At 42.4% G+C, this 19,225-nt stretch overlaps 1 protein-coding gene and 1 pseudogene across 1 annotated transcript; one reads left to right on the top strand and one right to left on the bottom strand.

Annotated features, from left to right (window-relative positions):
• The first annotated feature begins 3,478 nt into the window (after positions 1-3,478).
• On the top strand, positions 3,479-7,332 carry LOC138986922 (testis-specific Y-encoded protein 1-like; annotated as a pseudogene).
• A 7,605-nt stretch (positions 7,333-14,937) lies between these two features.
• LOC138986920 (zinc finger protein 280B-like) lies at positions 14,938-16,597 on the bottom strand. Its single transcript, XM_070366910.1, has one exon. The coding sequence runs from the start codon at positions 16,595-16,597 to the stop codon at positions 14,966-14,968; it is 1,632 nt and encodes a 543-aa protein (XP_070223011.1). The 3' UTR covers positions 14,938-14,965.
• Between the last annotated feature and the right edge of the window lie 2,628 nt (positions 16,598-19,225).

Here is a 19,225-nt window from a genome sequence, read left to right as displayed (position 1 = left end):
AACCCTATCCCGACCAAAAAATGAGTCTACTTATTTTATTTTAGCTTGCCTACCCTCTCCCTATGTTTTTCTCTTCACTAATGACTCCAAAGGACTTAATATACAAATAAATTATTCAGGTGGACCTAACATAGTATCTTGTGAACAATGTACGCTCTCATCTTGTGTGAACCCTCAATATAACGTTTGTTCCTTTGCAGTGTTGCGAAGTCCACCCTATCTTATGGTGCCTGTGACTGCACTCACTTATTGGTATGATAACTGTGGTCTTGCTGTGCTGCAACAATTACAAGATTTGATGTGATCATGACTGTTTGTGAGCTTGCTTTTCTTGAGAATATCAGCTTTAATAACTGCAATTACCTCTGTCACTGTGGCGGCAATATCATTGACTCAAAAAGTGCATACTGCTCAATATGTTAATACTATGTCTAAAATTGCCTGGAAAATCCCATGGACAGAGGAGCCCGGTAGGCTACAGTCCATGGGGTCGCAAAGAGTCGGACACGACTGTGTGACTTCACGGTCACGTTCTCGTTCACGTTCATGTCTAAAAATGGCTCTTTAGCTTTGGCAGGAAGTTATAGATAGGAAACTAGAAATGGAGGTAGATGCCCTGGAGGAAGCAGTAATGCATATTGGGACTGAATTACAGGCATTAAAAGTAAACCTGTCACTGTCCTGTCATGCCGACTACTGGTGGATTTGTGTAACACCCATGAAAGTAAACGAGACAGATTATAACTGGGAGAAAATTAGAAATCATATTTCGGGGGTATGGAATAGCTCCAGCATTAGTTTAGATTTAGGCAAACTTCACACTCAGATAAAGACCATGGAACATTCCCATTGGATTTTTCCACCTCAGGAGCAGCAAATGACCTTTTTTCTTATATTTTTGAACCTTATTTCAGGAAAAAAACATTCTGTCTACTATTTTTAGCTACGCTGCCGTGGCCACTCTAATTCTGCTTCTCATAATTATTCTTCCTTGTATTGTCAGAACTCTTGGACAGAGCACTCAGAAGCTCGTGACTGAATTACATCTGGCTGTTTTAAAAAAATAAAAAAAGGAAAGATGCCAGGAGCCAGGAGAAGACCTGACAGGCAAAGGCGGATCAGAAGTCAAGGGATTCCCTGGACCTGCTCGAGCATCTGCTCCAAAACCAAAATCTGTCTCTCTACTGTTTACTATATTATGCCTTTCACCAATTCTTTTGACATTAACAGGGGGTTCTCTCCAACCACCTTTCTCTGAAGAAAACCAACTTAGGGCTCTAGTTAATAAGTCTCCTGGGATTGAAAGGAACATTTTAAATCTAACCCCTCTGTTACTATTTTAGCTTGCTTGGCAGTTTTATCCACACTCTTGTAACTAATGCACATGATTGTTCACAACACCCCAAGCATAACCATCGAGTGATAAAAAAGAAAAGCTTTATTAGAATAACACTGCATTGTTGAGGCAATGTTTGCTATCGAGTTTCCTTGTCCTTTACCCAATGTGCACCTGTAAGTGCATTAGCTAGTATAGTTGGTATGCAAGAAAAACAAGCAGTAGACTTGGTATTAGCAACATAAGACTCTTGAGTTAATAAGTACTTTCTTTGTTGTAATCCACTGCACCTTTGCTCCATGAGAATGTAACTCTGTTTCCTGAGGGGGACTGCAGACTGGAAAGATAAAGGGAAAGCAGGTTTTCAGGTTGACCAACCTTTATCAAGAAAGAGTCACAAAATGTTAACAGGTCACAGGGCCAGAAGATAATGTACATAACATAAGACCCTTTTTGGGGGAAAGTTATGCAGAAAATGTCCTGGTTTCGATAAAGGTAAAACTGATGGAGTGTTGAGCTGATTCTGCATGACTTTGTATCTTTCACTCCTGGAAATGTGTAACTCAGGGTATAAAAGCCCCTTTTGAAAATAAAGCTGCAGACCCGTTTCACCTAAGCTGGGTCTCCCGGTGACATTGTTTCTTTCTATTTCTCTCTTTTTCTCAGGCAGATTCACTTGAGCCCAGAGGCTCTCTGAGTTCACTTTTTTTGCCAGGGCTTCTAAAACCCAATCGAGAAGGCACTTTGCATCTTCGCTCCATTCAGAGGGCGCCTGTGGCCTCTGTGAACAGAGCAAGTCCCGTGTCAGGGGCTTCATTGGCTTTCTGCGTAAACCAGGGAATATCAGCCTCTTTTTCTCTCCTTTACTTTTCTCTTGCTGGCACCGTTTTTCCTGAGGGTATCCCTGGATGGTGCTGGGGCTGGACCCTGGCACACGTTGAAAGGGCCTCAATAGCGTACATGGGCAGACGTGCATGTCTCTGGCACCGGTGGGTCGTGGAAGTCATAGGGGAGCTGTCCTTACTGTCTCCCTGGCAGGTATTCGAGTAATGTTCAGGGAGTTCCCTTATGCCAGGAGAGCATGCCTCATTTCTCCATCTGTGCAAAGTGTGGCCAAGCCACTTCAGGCCTGTGCAGCATTCATATCTGTCCAGCAATGGAAGGAGGGTCGCCAGGCCCCTTCTGCAGTTCAGCAGTGACCACCCACTGTTAGCTTTCAAGTTTGAGAAAGAACTATCTGAACGCGTGGACTAAAATCGGATCTCCCATTGGTGCAACTCACTAAGGAGGAGAAGGGCTTGCCTTCACGCCATGGATAAGCTTCTCATATGAGCACTGGTATCCAGAGTGTGCCAGACAGCAACAGCGCCACGTGGAGAGATGGAGACACACAGACACCAGCCCTTGGTACACACATAGAAGGATTGCCCAAAATAGTGCTATGCCAGAAGCAGAGATAAAGAGACACAGATTAAGCTCTGTACCCTAAGGCTCTGGTGTCCCTGAACAGTGGAGATCAACTGTAGCAAACAGTGGGGTTTTTCCCTACTTCCCTAGCATCCAGACAGGAACAGGTTCTCTATCCCATGGATTAAAGTATCCAGGCACGTGGTGCCCCTGCTTATCCTTTGATACTCAGGGAGAGTTCCCAGTTATTGACGGGCCCGAGGGACACAGGAGTTTGCTGTTTGGACTGTGGAGCAGGAACCTGTGGTTGGAATTTCCAGAGCCTGGTCAATGACTGTGCCTGGGCTAGCAGCAGATGCAAAACCCACTACCTCCCTGGAGCAGAATATGCCACGTGGGTGGGCTGCAGACCAGGAACCGTCGAAGATGCCATCTGGTCTAGGGATGTGTCCGTAAGGGTGCCACCCACCACGCTCTCAGGCTTTGCACTAATTTTTGGCCAGCAGCTCGAGAGTGGCTCACCGCCTAGGGCCCCGCCTATTTGGCTGATATCCCCAGAGCCTGTCCACCATGTCCTGTGCTGTCTTCCAACCCATTCTTCAGCCTAAGGCCACCCCACACACACGAGCTCCCATCTCCCTACCATCCCCCTCACTCCCTGCCCCCAAAGAGCTAGTGGGTCCCACAGGATTACTGCAGCCTGAGCCACATTTGTGCACCACTTGTTGTGCTATTATGACCCATCCCTTCGTATCTGCCCCAGCCTGGGCTTGCGACCAGGGCCAAGAGGAGTGTGGGAGGCGGTCAGAGGAATGCAGGAGTGTCCTGGGACCCCAGACCATCTTAGTTGTAAGCCCTGGTGCTCAGGGTGCTGGGGCCTGTGGCCTGCCATCCTGATGCTTTGCGCGGCTGGGACCTTGGAGCCACTAGTTGTAATGCCAGGCAAAGAGACCACCCTCTTCAGGTTGGAGGCAGTGGACGACAGTGAGCCCCTGGTGGACGGAGATGCGGCAGGGATCGGGCGGGGGTTCCAGCTGCCTGCAGAAGACATCATGGAGGAGGTGGAGGTTGTGGCAGATGAAGAGCAGCAATAGGGGTCCTCCCAGGAGCTGAAGAGAAGATGATGGAGGAGCAGGGCCAGGAAAGGCCCAGGAGATCAACTGAGCTTCTGGGGCAAGATGCACTGCAGGAACTGGCCGCCATGAAGGTGGAACTGAGGTCTGAGCATGAGAAAAACTGCAGGGCCTACTTTCAGTTCATGCGCAAGAACCATCAGAGGAGGAAGCCTGACTTGGCTCGGAGGAGCGCCATCATCCAGGGCATCCCTTGCTTGTGGGCCATAGCTTTATCCTTTCTGCTGCCCTTGGAGTCCGCTGCTCAGGAGGAGGAGGAGGTGCAGAAAACTTTTCCCTCCTCCCTACCCTGGCAGGTGCAGTTGCAGAGCCATCCATGTTCCCCCTGCAAGGTGATCTTCTCCATTCAGGACCAACCCTACTTCTTGAGCACAGTGATCACTAAGTATAGTTACCTTGACATCGTTGGTAAAACATGGCTCCCAGGGTGAAGAGTGTGGGTATGCAAGGGTGTGGGATCCGCACCCATCTCCCCTGTCTTCTGCAGGGTATAGGGCACATCATTCCACTCCTGTCGACTGATTCTGGGGCTTCGAATGGGGAGCACCCAGCCACAGGCTGTACACTAGGAGCCTTAATTTTCTGAGCTGGTTGTCAGGCCAAAACTGCCTAGAATCGAACAGGATTGCTGAGGTGTGGTGGTTTGAGACCTGCACAGTTAACGATTGATTATGGAATTCTTGGTTGCTGGCTCACCTTACTCATTTTGCCAGCAGATCATCAGCAAAGATGTGTGGGATGATCCCCTGAAGTAGTACCCTGGGGAGGAAGGTTCTTCCATGAGCATAAGTGACAGAAACATATGTGGAGAGGAGGTGTGGAGGTGGGCCCTGAAGGGACAGTCGTGTAGTATCTAGGACACTGTCCTTTCCCAAATGGGGATGCTCAGACTCATGCAAGCTGGCTTTGGAGCCTGAATTTGGGTGGTGCATGTGCAAGTGACCTCCTGAGACTGCGGATTTGGGGATTCGGTGTGTCCGTGAGTGAAGCAAGTGTACCTCAAATCAGCTGTGGTTGCAGTGACAAAGTCCAGGTGATACTATTAGAGGGAGGGTGAATTAAGTTTTTTTTTTTTTTTTTTTTTTCAGAATCATTCTTCCATGGGTCCTGCCATCCCCTGGCTCCTGTTACTGTTACTCCTGTTACTCCAGGGTCCCAGTGCACCTGTGTGCTGACTTTGGGATCTTCTGTGAATTTCCACATTCACCACTCGGCATCTCACCACCACCACACATGCTGCGCTGGAAGCAGCTTCAAGCTGCCTTGGGAAAATACAGAAGAGTTCGGGGAAGGTGGACAGGGAGCTCCAAGGGCAGGACATGGTGCCTACTGTCACCATCTCCGACATTGCAGGACTCAGTTGTGTTAACCTTCTGAAACACCTGTGTACCTTGTTTGTGTTTGTGTCCCATGCTGAGCATGTGTGTGTACACATGCATGTGCTTGTGTCGGCTGTGTTTATATGTTTGTGTATGTGTGTGTGTGTGTGTGTGTGTGTGTGTGTGTGTGTGTGTGTGGCCCAGAGCAGATGCAGAGATGAAGGCTACAGGAGACAAGGTGCTGAGCAACCATAAGAGGAGGCAGGAGCGTCCCCAGTCTGAAGGTGGTTTGTCACTGGATCTCTGCAGTGACCCTGTCCAGGGTGGGAACAAGAAAAGGATGGCTAGTGATAACTCCAGACCATGGCTCCAGATATCTGCAATTAGGCCAATTACAAAACACACTCACCATTACTACTATGTTGTTGGGTGTGTTTGGACTAGGAAGAGGGGGTGCATGGTCTGAGGATTCACAAAGGGCCAATCAGGTGGGGTGGGGCTTTGAAACCCCTGCCTGTGGGGCCTTCAGTCTAGGGGGCCGTGGCCGGCCTATTGAAATGGTGGACGTGGTTATGGCAAGACCCAGGATGGCGAGGAGGCTAAGGTCCTGCCGAGTTGAGCAGATACCTGAAGAAGAAGGGCATAGATTGCCTGCTGCACTGGAGACTTGTTCCACACATGTGAGAAGGAAAACTGGGAAGGTCCTGGGCCAGTGCTGCCCAGGAGCAGCCCATCAGCCAGCACACTCCCTCCCTGAGAGTGGCACAAACTGCGACACAAAACGCGAGACATGCTAAAGTAAGCTGTACCTGCAAAACCACAGGCATCCTAGGAGAGACAGGGTGTGTGTGTGGCATGCCTACAGGCACTTCTAGCCTGCCTCCCTGGCAGTGCAGAAAGGCAAGGAAAGCGAAAGGGGGTGTAAGTGTCTGACCCTCTCCCCGGATGAGCCTGTGAGGGAGGAAACGGGGAGGGAGCAAGGAAGGTGAGCTAATTGCATGTCCCAAGGGACCTCAGGAGAGTGGGATACAGGGAAGCCCCTGGGGGCAGTTAGAGGCCTGCTGGTTTTCAGGGTCCAGGGTCTAGGCAATAGCTGTCCTACCAAAGATACACCATGGTGTGTACTATAAGTCCTGACGTGAACTCCTTCTTTCCTCTGGGGTCTTGCCTCTGACTCTGGGGGCCTGAGAGGCAATAGTGTGTGTCTGCATCTGAGAGAGGATTCTGGAAGTCTTGCTGGAGCAAAAGCTCTGATTTTGTCGTAGGGGATCTGCACCCGGTGACACTCAGAAGGAAGCTGCCTTCCAGGTGACCATCTTGGATGCCCCCGGGCCTAACTGGGGACTGGCTTCCTTGGCACGTGGGCTGTGTAGGCAATCAGAGATGCGTGCCTGTAGGGAGTGCTACCTGGGCCTGAGAGCAACTGAGAGTTTTGGCATTTAGCAAATCACTGTGGCTTGGGTGTTTCAAGCCCTCTTGGTGCATTTGAGATAGAAAGCTTCTTTCTTCCCAAGGGAGGCATTAGCTGTGGTCCCAGAAAGGGAAGGTTTTCCAGGGCATCATCTGTTCGGGGACTCCGTGTGCATGGGAAGTGTTAAACAGAAGGGAAGACGTGTAGCGAGGCCACCTTACCTTTATGGCCTCAGGTTCCATTCTTTGTATTGGAAGAGACCCTGTATCCATGAGCATCTTCTTCACAACATTGGCTCAGACCCAGGCCTATCACAGTCTCTTGGGGCTCTTGGAGGCTCAGGCGTCTCTTTGGCCTTTTTCTGCTATATGGACATAGCACTTGGTGGCACAGGTATATAGGTGCACATAGAAAGCTACACTGATAGGAAGAACAGAGAGCCTCACTCACAATGTTGTGGGCCATAGCGGGTGGTAAGCTAGCAAGAGGGCCACAACATTGACAAGAAATGACCTAGGTAGGTGCACACCGAGAAAGCGATTCTCCAAGTCAGCTGAGCCCAGAGGTCCTTGTTTTCTGGTCCCCTGAAGGAATGCACAGGCAATGGATCAGGCCAACGTAGAGACTGGTACTGTGAAGCTGTCCAAGGTGATGGGAGAATGCAGAACACACACGCATGTCATACAGCTGTTCATGGCGAGCGCTGCAGGTCGATCCCTGTCATAAGCAAATGTCAAGATTTTGAAACCTTTGAGGATAAGTCACAGAGTTAGATGGAGAAGGCAATGGCACCCAACTCCAGTACTCTTGGCTGGGAATTCCCATGGACGCAGGAGCCTGTTAGGCTGAAGTCCTTGGGGTCGAGAAGAGTCGGACACGACTGAGCAACTTCTCTTTCAATTTTCATTTTCATGCATTGGAGAAGGAAATGGCAACCCACTCTAGTGTTCTTGCCTGGAGAATCCCAGGAACTGGGGAGCCTGGTGGGCTGCCGTCTATGGGGTCACACAGAGTTGGACATGACTGAAGTGACTTACCAGCAGTAGCAGCACAGAGTTAGAAGTGCAAAGTGACATGATTAATGAGCAAGTGAAAGAAAACAACGAGGACAAAGAAAGTTGGGTGCTTACCAAAATTCATGTTCCTGGAGAAGAAAGCTTGTATTTCTGCATATGTGCAAGTTTCCTCTCAGGGATGTTACTGTGTACACACACATGTGTGCACATAGAGTTCCCTGCCAGTACATTTGTGAGTATGAGCTGTCGGAATTGATCTAGCCAGGTGATGGAAGTTGGATAGCGAAAACATGAAGGTCTTAGGGGAAGGTACATAGACTCTGGCCAGCAGAAGGACTGAAGCCAGGGAATCAATCCCCGTTATCTCACTGAGCAAACAAGTTCTAAGTGGAATCACAGTGGTGCACCCTGGATGCCTGGCAGAAAAGAGAGGCAGGGGAAAGAGCCTGGAGAGTGGGCAGAGGAAAGGCCACTACACCTGCAGTTTATGAAAAGTAGAAAATGTACCTAATGACCTGGAAGGAGAAACTGTATCTTATTTATTGAGATATCTAGCCAAGGAGAATTCCAGCCAAACAGCCAAAAGTGCTTCCTGGTTTCTTGCTGCCTATAGTAAAATATGAAGGGAAATTAAATGAATAAATAAATAAATATGAGAAAGACTATTTAAAAATAAGACAGAACTTGCTGATTTGGAAATTTTCCAGTCTTTTAAGATGACAGAAGATGCGAAAATTAATGGCTCTGAAGCAAGGTCATATACAAGGCATTGATATAAGATGGTCTAAATATAACATTTACATCACGTATAGGTCATTCTTCTTATTATTTTTTTTTAAATAAAGGTTGTCTAAAGATGAGTGTGACTGTAAAATTCTTTGTTAAGCCTCAGAAAGCTGGAAGGGGATGCTTCATGGCATTATTTAGGCAGGCCAATGCCCTCCAAAGAGTTTAGGGGTGTCACTCAGAGATCATTTCAGTCAAACAATAAGATTTCTACCAAGTTTCAGGGTGTTATCCCTCAGCTATCTCAGCAGAAAACCAAGACAGAGAAGGACTTTTTATGAAAACATGTGTGATTGTGGCTTTCGGGTGGAGTGCTTTACCATGAAAACCAGTAAGATTATCAGGAGACATACCAAGATTTTAAGATAACATATTTAAGTTCAGCTTGGACTGAAAGGACCAGCAATAGTACAAAATAAGAGAGCTCTGGACTTCTACCTTTGACAAGCAGGAAGCAGGCTAGGGAGACTGTTTCACTGTAACCATATACTACCCACCTTTCCTGCAATGGAATCATGTCAGAGGGCAGAATTAAAAATTCAGAGACTGAAGCCTAGGAGGTTTCCAGGCCTTAAATGCTAATCAAAGGACTGCCAAAAAGAACCCGTGGGATTTCAGAACTGCTACTATTGACTCCCACTCCCCTCCCCTTTCTGGAACAGGAGTGTCTATAAAGGTTATCTATGCCTGACCCAGCACTGTATGTTGGCTGTGAAAGTGAGCAGAATAATTCATCTCTTTTGTTTACAGATCATCAGGTCTAGAGGAACTACACTTGTATAATTTGATCTGATGTGTTGGAGAAGACTTGAGAGTCTAGTGGACTACAAGGAGATGAAACCAGGCAATCCTAAAGTAAATCAGTCCTGCATATTCATTGGAAGGACTGATGCTGAAGCTGCAGTTCCAATACTTTGGCTACCTGATGTGAAGAACTGACCCATTGGAAAAGAGCCTAATGGGGGAAATATTGAAGGCAGGAGAAGGGGACGGCAGAGGATGAGATGGTTGGATGGCATCACCAACTCAATGGACTTGAGTTTGAGCAAGCTCCTGGAGTTGATGGTGGACAGGGAAGCCTGGCGTGCTGCAGTCCATCGGGTCGCAAAGATTAGAAAACAACTGAGCGACTGAACACTTGAGATATTGCACAAGTAGACCCTGATCCATATCTGAAACTGACTTAGATGACAAGGTCCTGAACTACAAGTTAATGCTATAATGGATAAATTATTTGAAAGCATTGGCAGGAAAATGCATTTTGGACATACAAGTATGTAAACAATTTTGTGGCCATGTGTGTACCACGTGGTTTTAAAGGATGTCCACAAGTCCTTTCTTTCAAGGGTGGATGTTTATACTCCCCTTCACATGTGGGCTGGACTTAGTGGCTCACTTCTAATGTTAGAATATTGTAGAAATGAAAATGAAGTGTCTGAGACTAGGTCATAAAAGACACTGCAGCCTCCTTGCTCATCCTCTTGGATCACTCTAGAAGCCAGCTTAGTAGTATCTTGACAACACTCATGTAACCCAGTAGAGGGGCCCATGGGAAAGAACTGAGGCTTCCTCCCAACAGCCAGCAAAGAAACTGGTTTCAACAGCTATGTGAGTAAGCCATCTTGGAAGGAAATCCACCAGCCCGTGTCAAGGCTTCAGATGACGACAATCTCATGAAACCCTGAGCCAGAACACTCAACTGAATTACTCCTGGATTCCTTTCAGCAGCAGTATGAGATAATATTGTTTTAAGCTGTTAGTTTGGGTAATTTGTCATGTACCAGTAGTTCATTAATGCACTGCCAACTTTGTGCCATGTCTTTATCCCAGGCGCCTGCCCATTTAGTCCAATCTAAGCTGTTAGTTTGGGGTAATTTGTTATGCAGCAGTAGTTCATTAATGCACTGCCAACTTTGGGCCATGTATTTATCCCGGGGCGCCTGCCCATTTAGTCCAATCTAAGCCAGAATCTGCTAGTTCAGTTTAGAAAACATACCTCACCCTTGATCTGACCACCCTCAGTATCAGATCAAATTCCTTATCACTCGCCTCAATATCTTATCAGCCTTGCCTAGCCTCAGCAATGATCCTCTCAGTTGAGCCAGAATCCACCCTCACCCTTATGGCCCTCTTAATAAGTTTCCATTCACTGACACCCACTCTGTTGTTGTTGTTCATTGCAGTCTCCTAGTCTCTATTTGCAATCCCATGGACCCATCCTGTTCCATAGCTATAAATCCTAGTTGTGTCCCTACTGGAGTCAGACTTAAAGCTCAATCTCTCCCGTATTATAAGACCCAGCTCTAGTACTCTTACTTTGAATAAAGTTTTTCTTACCACTTTTAGTAAGTGTTATGCATAATTTTTTAACATTTCCAAGTTCTGTTAGTAGGGATTATTCTCAAAGGAATAGTTTTATACCTTTACTTTTTATACTGTATTCATTTGGGGAAACAAATTTTTAGAATTAAAACATTTCATGTTTTTACCATACAAACAGAAAATAGCTTTAAAATACATTTATATATACTAAAAAAAAAGTAGTAATCTGAAAAGGATGTGTATATAGACATGTCAGTGTATATAAACACATACCCTCAGAGCTCCAAGGAAAACTTAATTCTCAGTAAACTATAAATTAAAACATTCAGCCTGCAAAGAGTGAAATCTTTGGAATTAACTTGCCAAAAAATTGTAGAGAATGAAATATTAGTTAAAAAATGTATACATAAAAATATTTGGGATTTAGACAAAATTTGCTAGTTAAATAAAGTTAGGTCAAGCCCTAAACAATCTATTTAAAAAAATAAAGAAAGAAAGACTCTGCATCACGTAATAACCTATATTGGAAAAGAACCTAAAAAAGAATAGATATGTATCTGTATAATTAAATCACGGTGGTATACATCTGAAACACAACATTGTAAATCAAATATATTTCCATTAAAATTTGTAAAGAAAGCCTTTAAAAGACAAGGTTATAAGGAAAAAATCGTAAGGAAAGTAGAAGGTATATATGAATTGAAACAAAAATAGAAAACAACAAAAATAAAACTTGTTGGGATAAGAAAACAAGAGCTGCTTCTTGGAAAAACAAAATCAGAAACACTGATACAACTGTGGCAATCTAATAAGGGGAAGAGGAGGTTAATTCCAGTACTAGAAATGAGAAATGGAATGTGGTTCTGAAACGATAATGTTCAAATCTGAGTGGAACTACTTTTGTTTCAGGAAAGATCCAGTCAAGCAAAACCCTGGGGAAAGAAAGGGAAGGAAAGAAAGAGGAAGAGAGTCAGGGGAAGAAAGGAAAAAAAGGAAAGGAAGGGAGAAAGATAGAAAAAAGATAGAAATGTCTCAACAGATATTGTAAACTTTCCAATAAAACAATTCTCTTTAAAATCTAAAAACAGAAATAGAAATTCATTAAGCCATATCCTCATTGCCTTTGATGGTACTAAGAACAAGAAAACCCATTTACACATCAGTGTTTAGAATTTGTGGCAAACACAATAAGATTATGAAAAAAAAAAAAAATATATGCCATGTTATTTGTAAAAATATGGACAGCAGAAATATTTTTGTAAAAAACATTTTATTTCTATAAATAGTAATTTTACTTAGAATGTTTTGGCAACATTAATAAAACAATAAATTTTACCTGAAAGAACAAGCAAAGTAGACAAGGAATTCACAAAGAGCAATAACAAAATAGTGATCTTGACAGATATTCAATACATTTGTAAACAAAACAAAGTGTCATTGCCTGAAAAAAATACAGAGGTATCAACAGAAAAACAGAGGAAGCTCCTGAAAGAACTCAACTCACTATTAACTATATTTTATTTGCAGGCACAGAAACTGACTCAAGCTAATTCTAAGAAGCAAAGCCCTGATGTTATTATCTCTTCTCAGTTTGTGTGTGTGTGTGTGTGTGTGTGTGTGTGTGTGTGTGTGTAAAGTAGGAAATTTAGGCTGGAGAGGTAAGAAGAGGGTAGAGACTTAAAGTGCCTTTAAGGAGGAGGAGGAAATGGAGGGGGTTGAGGATTTCATTGTGTGATTTGAACAGCACTGGTGAAGCTCAAACAAGGGAGGTAGCAAGCCATGCAGGCCTAGGGGAAGAGCATTTCCAGAAGAACAGCAGTTGCAAAGTTTTTGGATTGGGAAGAAATGTATTTGCTTAAGGAAAAGCAAGGCCAGTGTTGTCAAAAACAGGGCACCAGTGGGGAAAATAGTAGAGTAGAACGACAGAGAATGGAAGAGAGGAAGTAGTCAAGGACCATATCCCTGGGACCTTTTTATTTGGCAATAAATACAACTTGTTCTCCTGATGAGCATACTTCAGAGCAAACAACAGTAACTGTGTTCAAAATACTAAGCAACAATAAAAACATATAAATAAAACATTTCATATTTTTACTACAGAAATAGAATAAAGGAGATAAGAATGCAATAGTCTGTACATTTATTTATACATAGAGTTCTCACATAAGATCAGAACACACACACACACACACACACACACACACATACACCTAAAAGTGGTTTAAGCTGACACTTTGCAAAGTGCTTTGGCCCAAGAAAATTAACTGGAAAGGCCTAGTAATATATTCAAAGTGCAAACCAATCAATCAAGCATTGAATAAATAAATACAACCTACTTGTATTTGAATTTACACTCAAGAAATTACCTAAAATGGAGATAATAGGCTTACTATAGCTTAGTCATCTGTACTCCTTCCTCTTCCGTTCTGAGATGGATGCTAATACCTTGGTGATTACCACTTTCCAGGGTTTTGTGAAAGCTTAGAGCATTTAAATAAATTGTGGAGGGGGAAAAAATAGTGGGGAGAGACAAAGAGGAGGAGAAAGGAAGAGGAAATGGAGAGATTTCTCCTGGCATAGGTATACAGCCAGGATCCCAGTTTCCTTGAATGGTGCACAGAGATTGCTAGGTAACTGTGCCAGAAGTGGAGAAAGTATGGCATTCAACTCCAGGAGGAGACTCAACTCCAGGAACACACAGAGGAAGCCAAGTGTGCTGATGTTCAGGAACCAATATTTAGAGGGTACCCTGCAGGTCTGTGAAAGAGCTCTTGGAGACCGCAAGAAAAAAGGTTTCCACAAGTATAATCACAGACTAGATAGCTGGATAGAGTAGAGGAAGGATAATAATTCTATGACGTGATAATTACACAAATAAATGAGACAATTCCTGCACATCAGACGGTGTCAAGTAAGACTGAAAATCAGTATTAGTTTGATAAAATGGGAAATTACCCACACAAAGAATTAGCTGTTAACTGCAATACATTCGTGTTCAAGGCAAGATAAGATACAAAACTGAAATCTTCACATGTTCAACTAGGGTAAGATACATGTAACTGGAAAAGGTAAGGAAAAGTTCTATAGAGGGTTTAATCACCCTGGACCCTTCGTATCCACTACATTTACTATTCTCAGACAACTCCATTGTAGCTTAAGGGTAAGAGAACTAAATTTAGCCCAATTCATAAACTGAACAGATTCCCTGTGTTTGATCCTTTTCAGTTAAAACTATGGGTCCAGTACAAATCAAACTGGATGTCAAGGCTTTTTTACTTGGGAATCTTAACTTGCTTTACTTTTGTGACTGAGACAGATATGGCTACTTCACTGTGACTAAAGGCTACCCAAATGGGAAAGGGGATGGAATGAATCAAAATTCCCCTTTTGATCACTCAACAGGAGGTCCACAGGAACCATGCCTCATTCTATTAACTATCTCTGCTTCCCCAACTGCAGTCAATGATAACACAGGGCCTGCTTGATGCTTGCAGGGGCCTCTCACCAAACACAGGCATTTAAATGGTTGGCTTCCTTGAGATGTCCCTGGGCTAGGTAAAGATACTCTGAGACAGTGTTCCTTCTGCCTTGGCTCCATGCCTGGAGGGAATGCATACCTCTTCCTCCAATGGGACAAGAAGCCACAGCTCTCCACTGACTAAATCCCATGTCTGGTCCCAACTCACATCATAGCTTCTCCATCAACTTCTCCACACCAGGCTTTTGGAGCCAGGTTATCTTAGATCAGCACAACAGAGGCACTTCGGAGAGTTCAGCAGCACAAGGGAACATACAATAACAAAGCCATTCCAATCTGGCTATATAGTTAATATTGAGATAGTCAAGGCATGAAAACAGTTGAAAATTACGTTGCTAAAACACTCTACAGATTATACGTATAGCAGAGCTTTCGAACTTACAAATAACATGAAATACCAAAATAGGCTGTTACTTTTCCTTTTGCCACCTCTCTCGCTCTCTCTCTCTCTCTCACACACACACACACACACACTTTTTTTTTTTAGTAAGACAACTGTATGAAAAACAGGTAATATATTTTTAAATAACATCTCAATATTCAAACAAAACTATACTTCATGTATTTAAAACAAAAACACATAAATTACGCATTGGTTTCTCTGTATTTATTATTGAATCATGCTATAGTTGAATTTTTTGTTTTTAATGGAGTTTATAACTTTGAAATACTTGCTTCAGACTTACTTAAAGTAGAATTAACTGGGTTTTTTTGACCTCCTACTTTTAGATTTGGGGGGTGATGGTTCAGAATCAGATGCGTTCACAGTAATGGATGCTACTTCCACCAATCCTGGTTGAAGGGGTTCCAGTGATACCTGAATAACAACTTTTGTTTCAGGAGGTAATCCTTCTAGCTGCTTAGGCTTCTTAAACATTTGATGACACTGGGTCTTGTGCTCCCTTTTCTCTTTACAAGTTAAAAATTGTAGCCGACATTTGGAACACTGGTGAAAACTCTTTGCCCAGTGCTGTCTATAATGACATATGTATAGTGCTTCAGTTTTAAAAATTTGGAGACAAAAGGGGCAAAGTAAATTCTTAGTGTTACCATGGTATGCTCTGAAATGTGCATCCACATCTGCAAAGAATGATGATCTGTAACTGCAAACCTGGCATACATAGGGCATTTCACCAGGCTTATGATTATCTTTCATGTGCTGTAAGAGAATCTGATCTGCCTCAAAGGACAATTCACAGATTTTACAGACTGTGCAGGGCTCCTGGGAAGTGTGGACACTTTCAATATGACACTGCAGCTGGAAGGGCGTAGGAAACTGGCGGTGGCAGTGCTGGCAGGTGGTGTGGTATTTCCAGCTGTCACCTCTCAGCCTCTCAAGTTCCAAATGGTGCTTCATGTGATTCATAAACTCAACATTTTTTAGAACCTTCAAGCAGCTGTGGCATTTAAAGGCTGTGTGAGTTTTTGGTTCTGGCTGCCCATCTCCTATATGCTGTCCATAGTAGAAGTCACGAAGTAACACAATCAGATTGCCTTCTGTGGGATCAGCAAACTTATTTTGACTTGATACACTTGGAAAGTCAGTTTTTGTCAATACATTTCCCCCTAAAGGACTTACAGGCTTGCAATGAACATTGTCCTTTGGAAAAGCTGTTGGACAAGGTTCTCCACTCTGAACATGGCTTAATGAGTTATGAACACTGTCTGGTGTGCTTTGCTGAGTAGTCACTGTATGAAAAGTACCTGAAAGGGACAAAGCTAAAGAATGTTCTCCTATAACTCCATCACTGAGTGTAGGCCTTTTGGGACTTGTGCTATTTGTTTCAGAAGTGGAAACTCGCTTTGATACACGAGGACTTTTATCCATATCTCCTGCAGAAACTGCTGTTTCTACTGGATGCTGCAATGAACTTGTGAAGGTAATCAAAGGAGAACATAACTCTGAAAAGCTATTAGGCACTATTTGTGGTGAAATATTTTTAGAATCCGCTTTGGACAAAGGCTCAATAATAATAGGACTATCTGTTGATCTTGATTCAGAGACAGAAAGTGGCAAGACAGTCTTTGCTTCTGATGTAGGAGTCACATGACTAACAGGCTGTAATTTCTGAGCATTATCTTTCCTGAAGTGACCATACCTATTTCTCCTTGAACAAGAACCTGGGGTAACTCTGTTCAGTATGTTTGAAATGACTGGTTTTGAATTTGAGGTCATCCCAACAAAGATCACATCATCATCCTCATGTACATGTTCCACTCCAACCAAGATGAGTTCAGCATCTTCATCATTTACTAGTTTGGTTTCTCCCTCACTTTTCTGTGGTTCTGGCTCTTGTTCTTCTTCACATGACATCCATGGTGGTTCCATATTTTAAATACTTTTTTGTTCTTGGAGGGTGTGACCACAAGTCCCAGTGCTTCCTTTAAATAAACTGCCACCTAGGTATAAATATACTACATATTAGTTAAGTACAGAAAAATGTGCTATTTGGTTATCTCCAAAACTCTATGGTAGTTATAAACACCCTTATCTTACAAATAAAGATACTGAGCATCAAAGAGACTAAATGAAAGATGAATAACCTATGACTACAAGTCTACATGACTCAAGAATAATAGCTTTGTTCCATGTTGATTTTAATCTCTTCTAATTAAAAAAAAAAAAAAAAAAAAAAAAAAAACAGAATACCACCACTGATCATTAGGAGAAATCACATGTAAAGCACGAGTATTTTTACAACTGCACTATTGTACAGTGTTTAGAAACATGGACTTTGGAGTCAAAGAAGATTAAGCTGGAATTCTAAGTTAATCACACACCAGCTGCATCTTTTTGGGCAAATTTATAACTTTTAAATGTGTTTCCGCACCTTAAAGACAAACATGCTTATTTCTTAGACTTAAGGTTAAGCTCTTTTTAAAAAGCGTCAGCTATTTAATGGCATCTTGTTTTGTAGTAAAATTGGAAAAAAAGTTATCTTAAATGCACATTACAACTGATTCACACATACTAATTTCATAAATGTTAATACAGAAAATAGGTAGCAAATTCAAATATAAAGTATCTATACACAGTTAACAAACAGCATAATTCAATGTCAAGCACTTAACACAGGCCTAGAAAATTGAGAATGAACTCTCTTGATAATCTCACCCCCAAAGCCACACTTATACATCCTAAATTTCTCCCTCTAATCCTGACTAAACTTAAATCCAACAATGCTTCATCCTTCATTCCACATTTCTCTTCCCCACATATCAGGCAAAGTCATGACAGTATTTCTCTAATACCAATATCAGACAGAGACATCAAACACACACACACACACACACACACACACATATTCTGTATGAATACAGATGCAAGAGTCCTCAACAAAATACTTGCAAACAAAACCTAACAACATATAAAAAAGATTATATACCATGATCACGTGGGATTTATGGAGGTATGCAAAGTTGGTTCATTATATGAAAGTCAATCGACATTATGCCATTTTAACACAATAAAGGACAAAAAACACATCTGCCTGCAGAAAAAGCATTTCCCTGAATCTAGCACCTTTTCATAATAGGGGTTAAAGTAAACCACTTAATAACTAAGAACAGAAGAGAACTTTCTCAAAGGGTACCTATAAACGACCCACAGCTAAATCATACTTAATAATGAAACACTGAAAGCTTTCCCTATAAGATTGGGAACAACATAAGGAAGTCTATTCCACACTTTGGTTCAATATTATACTGGCAGTTCTATAACCAGAGCAATCAGGTAAGAAAAAGGAATTGTTGTTGTTGCTTAAAACAAACAAACAAACAAAAAAACAGCCTTCAGAATGGAAAGGAAAAAGTCAAAGTATATTGGAGATACCATACTTTTATATATAGAAAATCCCAAAGAAACCACAGGTATTAGAATTAATAAAAAGCTTGAAGAATATAAGATAAATATTTTAAAAGTCAATCACATTTCTATACAGTAGCAACAAATGTTCTGAAAATGAAGTCAAGTAAACACTTGACTCTACATTAGCATTAAAAATAATAATAGGATGTCAGAAAGAAAAGAAGAAATATCATATGGTATCACTTACATATGGACTATAAACTATAACACAAATGAACTTATCTGTGAAACAGAAACAGACTCACAGACATAGTGAGCAGACTATGTGATTACCAAGAGAGGAAGGGTGGGGAGGCAGGCAGATTGGGAGCTGGTGACTAGCAGATGCAAACTATAATGTTAATATATAGAATAGATAAAAAAAGATCCTACTGTGTAGCACAAGGAACTATATTCATAATTTGTGATAAACAGTAATGGGAAAGGATATGAAAAAAATTGTTCGTGCATGTGTGTGTGTTTACATATGAAGGAAAGGAAAGGTAAAAGGGAAAAGAAAGGAAAGGAAAAAACTCTTGGTATGTACAGAAAACTGGACCTTGTGTGTTATGGATAGATTTTAAAATGGTGCAACTGCTACAGAAAACAGTCTAAAGCCTCCTCAAAAAATTAAAAATAGAACTACCACATGATTCATCAATTCCACTTCTGAATATAAATTCAAAAGAAGTTAACATGGGGTCTTGAGATATTTGCATAGCCATGCTCAAAGCAGCACTAATCACAACAACTAAGAGGTGGAAGCATCTAAACATCTATCAAATGTGATACATACATATAATGGAACATTATTAAGCCATATAAAGGAAATTCTGCCCCAAGCTACAACTTCATGATCACTTAAGACATCAAGCCAAAGGAAATAAGCCAGTCATAAAAAAGACAAAAGTGTATGTTTCCACTTATACGAAATATCTAATATAGTCAAGCAATAGAAAGGAACAAAGTGGAATGATGGAGTCCAGGGTCCATGGAAACAGGGAAGAAAAGAGGAGTTGTTGTTTAATGGGACAGGTGATGGGTACAGAGTTTCAATTTTGCAAGATGAAAAGGTGTAGAGATCTATTTCATAGCAATGTGATAAGGAAT

This window comes from Bos mutus, unplaced genomic scaffold, assembly GCF_027580195.1.
Source record: "Bos mutus isolate GX-2022 unplaced genomic scaffold, NWIPB_WYAK_1.1 CTG260, whole genome shotgun sequence".
Classification (NCBI taxonomy): domain Eukaryota; kingdom Metazoa; phylum Chordata; class Mammalia; order Artiodactyla; family Bovidae; genus Bos; species Bos mutus.
This window is presented reverse-complemented; position numbering and strand designations above follow the sequence as displayed.